The sequence below is a fragment of the Echinococcus granulosus genome, assembly GCF_000524195.1.
Source record: "Echinococcus granulosus chromosome Unknown EG_S00049, whole genome shotgun sequence".
Classification (NCBI taxonomy): Eukaryota; Metazoa; Platyhelminthes; class Cestoda; order Cyclophyllidea; family Taeniidae; genus Echinococcus; species Echinococcus granulosus.
In genome coordinates this window covers 233,857-237,136 of record NW_020170429.1, presented here as the reverse complement: position 1 = coordinate 237,136, position 3,280 = coordinate 233,857, and the positions used below count along the sequence as shown (strand labels likewise).

Genomic DNA, 3,280 nt, shown 5'->3' with positions numbered 1-3,280 from the left:
TTAAGACTCCACTTCTACACTTCTGCCAGGCCGCATAGCCATTAATTTCAACTGTACATTAGTAATACATACTCTGCCTTAGTGTCATGGCTCCCATCGTCTTCAGGAAAGACTCGGTCGTCACTTCCAGCATAGGTCCATAACTCTCTAGTGCTACATAGCGCAGATCCCGCAAGTTATTTTTCAACGCTTTTGTTTTTTTTTATTTGCCAAATGAGTTCTTTACTATATTTCACCCTGATTTGCTTTGATATAAGTCCCACTCTTCCCCATGACGTCTGCGTTGTAATCTTTGTACGCACGCAGAAATTCGCATGCCGACATCGGCCTCTTCGATTCATCCACCTTAATTGTTCCTGTTGGATCACCTTTCCCGTAAAATTCAAGGAAGTGCCTCTTGTTTGCCTCTAAAGCATACCAACATTGTTATTTGTATTATCAAAACCGCGTGACATTCCTGATGTTGATGCTCAAGTTTAATAAATATGATGGGAAACTAAGTGGTCACTTGGTGCACTCATATTAATTTGTGATTTTTTAACACCTGAAAGAGTACTCTTTCAATTGGATTCGCTCTAAAAATGCATAAGCCTATTTCTACTTGATGGTACACGGAATTAACTTTGTCGGGTAGAATACATGATTACTTAATCGGCGTTAGACAGATTAACCAAGTATAAAGCAAGGGTGATAGTTGGTTTTGACTTACGAATGAGATCTTTTAGGGGTCTGCCTTCACCCCCTACATTTGATGGCAGTGCAGGTCTCAGGTTGGGCTCAACTTGAAAGACTTTCGCAATATCCGGACCGCACTTGAACATCTATTAATTTAATTCACACAAAATACATATTTATAGCCTCTAGACAGAGCACGCATCAAATTCAATGGATAGCAGTGGTAGGGGCTAAGCAAACTACCCGGCGTTTTATCTTTTCCTTCATGTAGAACATTATGATATTCTCCACGGTGTCTGAAAGTTTATCCTCATTGTAGAAAATTATGCGACGAGGTCTCATCGGTATAGCCTCCTGTGATCAAAATAAAAATATCTTTCTATTACTTGAAAAAGATTTAGAAGCAAATGTAAGAACTACTAAAATTATTTTTATTGTCTTACTCAGACAGCAAAACGATATGTTTTGCCCTATTGAAAAGTTTTATGATTTTGGCGCATTAATATTCATCGCAAGCCGAGTTTTGATGGAACGCCTAAACAAATAAATATACTTAGTTCTTTGAGAACTCAAGATATCACAGTGAATGGCCAATATTTACTCTACTTTATACGGAATAGGCACAAGATTGTTATTTTTGCATCCACGGCAAGGATCTACTGTGTTGAAGAGAAGACGACCTCTCAGTGAAAATTGTCCTTTTTATACTGGATCAAACGAGATTCGTTAACCATTCCTTTAAATAAACGGATGCTTGCCTAAAAGGAGTAAATTGGACTAATTCAGGACTTGTCATTACATCATATAACAGTATATGACTGTTAGTTGTCGAGCAGCTAATCAAATGTTCCTAGCTAGCATGGGGAGCCGTACGTTACCGTTCGGCCACCCCCAGACAATCGCTGATTTCAAGTGTCGCCAACGTGCATACGCGTTCGTGCCGAGGTTATCCACACTACCTGTATATGTGTAAACTTCCGAAAAGCTGCATTTTAAATAAGAAAAAGTCACTCGATTCAGGGTACACGAATAAGCATTGCAAACTCAAGACGCACAAAGTCAGATGTAGTTCAGAGTTTAGCAAAATAGAGCTGTTCCTATCTCTTACCTGTAAAAATCTGCTCCACGATTTTATTTCATTCGGATCGTTGACGATCTGTTTAGAGGTGCTACCAGTGAAGTCCACAAGGACTACCGTTCCACCGATTATAGTTCGCGGATCTAAAGCAACCATGTAAATAACTTTGTAGGCGTAGTAGATCATTTGCGCCAGTGACAACACGTTGGGATTCCATGCACCTAAATTATGAGAATAAACACAACGGAGCTACCTGGCCGAATCCATACGCCCATTCTCCCGTTTCTCAGGTAGCCCAGAGGAAGGTGCATGCTATAATTTGATCAAATATGCTAGTTGGTTGGTTTAAAGGGGATATTATATGCAGTAAATTAATTCAGACTTCCTGTTTAACGTACATGCTGACTAGACCATGCTCCTGCTAATTCCAAATGAAGTCAATACGCAATAAATAAAAATTTAAAGTTCTGCTACACCTCACAAAGTACTGGCTAGAAGTGTCATTTATATTTCTAATAACATTCATGAGCGGTTGACAGATAAGTTACATCGGTCTAAAAAAATTACCCTGCATTGAGATAACTGTCAAGTGCATTCGAGTTCAAGTCAAGTGGAGTTCCCCAGATGACATCACCAATGAACTTCTTGGTGGAGAGGGTACAAAAGTTATCCAACCTAGCCTGCGCTTTTGCGTGAAGGTACTTGCTTTGCCGCAGGAACATAACGAGAAATTCTTCATCTACGAAACAAATGACTCTAGAAAGAATTAGATTCAGAAACGATCCCATTCGTGAGCAAAAGCTAAAAGCAGAAAGTATAGATTGGATTGATGATTCATTACTGTTTTGTCTACAAATTTCAGCAAGAAATAAGCATTATTATTTAAGGGTATCATGCTAGAAGACCTACCATCTGGGCATGTAAGATGAGGCGTGGAGGCCAGCCAGCGTCGAAGGGCTTCAACGTGTGCTGATACGTTCGTGGGATCCTCACGAAGCTGCGCTTTCGCCAACTTCACATACTTGGTGGGTAGTTCCTCAGCGGCTGCCATTTTGCATCTGACTCCCTGCAGTAGAGGCGCTCAACAGTGGTCTTGGCAATGGCACTATTGAAAGGTGATTGGCGTTTACCAATTGATACATCAAAGGGAGGCAATAAGGTCATCGAGTATGTGTTAGTAGCTGTGAGAGTTGATGAGAAATTAAAATCTAGCAAGGAACCGAGTAGAAAATTGTTCCTAGTCTTAACTCACATTGGGGAGGATTCATTCAAAAATTGGTCCAAAGAATTACTATTGAACTTGAAACGCTGTGTATGGGGAAAAATTAGGATAAGTTCACACTGCATAGAAGTAAACATCACACTCTCTTCCGTGTGCAAAGTCAAAGACGATTACAACACCACCGCATACCTATTATTATTATTTGCTTTTTGACACTTTAAAGTAGACAGGTAATTTCAAAAAAAGTGCTCTGCCAGACACATGTGCAGCGAAATAATAAAGAGCTTACCTGGATTTAAATACAG

The 3,280-nt window shown here is 39.8% G+C and overlaps 1 protein-coding gene across 1 annotated transcript in view; it reads right to left on the bottom strand. All coding sequences in view use genetic code 11, as the record gives it.

Moving 5' to 3' along the window:
* Positions 1-225: 225 nt before the first annotated feature.
* EGR_06007 (Alpha-tocopherol transfer protein-like protein) overlaps positions 226-3,280 on the bottom strand; it is a gene marked incomplete at both ends in the record, with an annotated part of 5,446 nt that continues 2,391 nt past the window's right edge. Inside the window, 7 exons of the mRNA XM_024495256.1 lie at positions 226-407; positions 710-821; positions 919-1,029; positions 1,784-1,974; positions 2,007-2,065; positions 2,321-2,492; positions 2,663-2,819. Coding sequence (XP_024350340.1) covers positions 226-407; positions 710-821; positions 919-1,029; positions 1,784-1,974; positions 2,007-2,065; positions 2,321-2,492; positions 2,663-2,819 — 984 coding nt within the window. The remainder of the gene's footprint in view (positions 408-709; positions 822-918; positions 1,030-1,783; positions 1,975-2,006; positions 2,066-2,320; positions 2,493-2,662; positions 2,820-3,280) is intronic.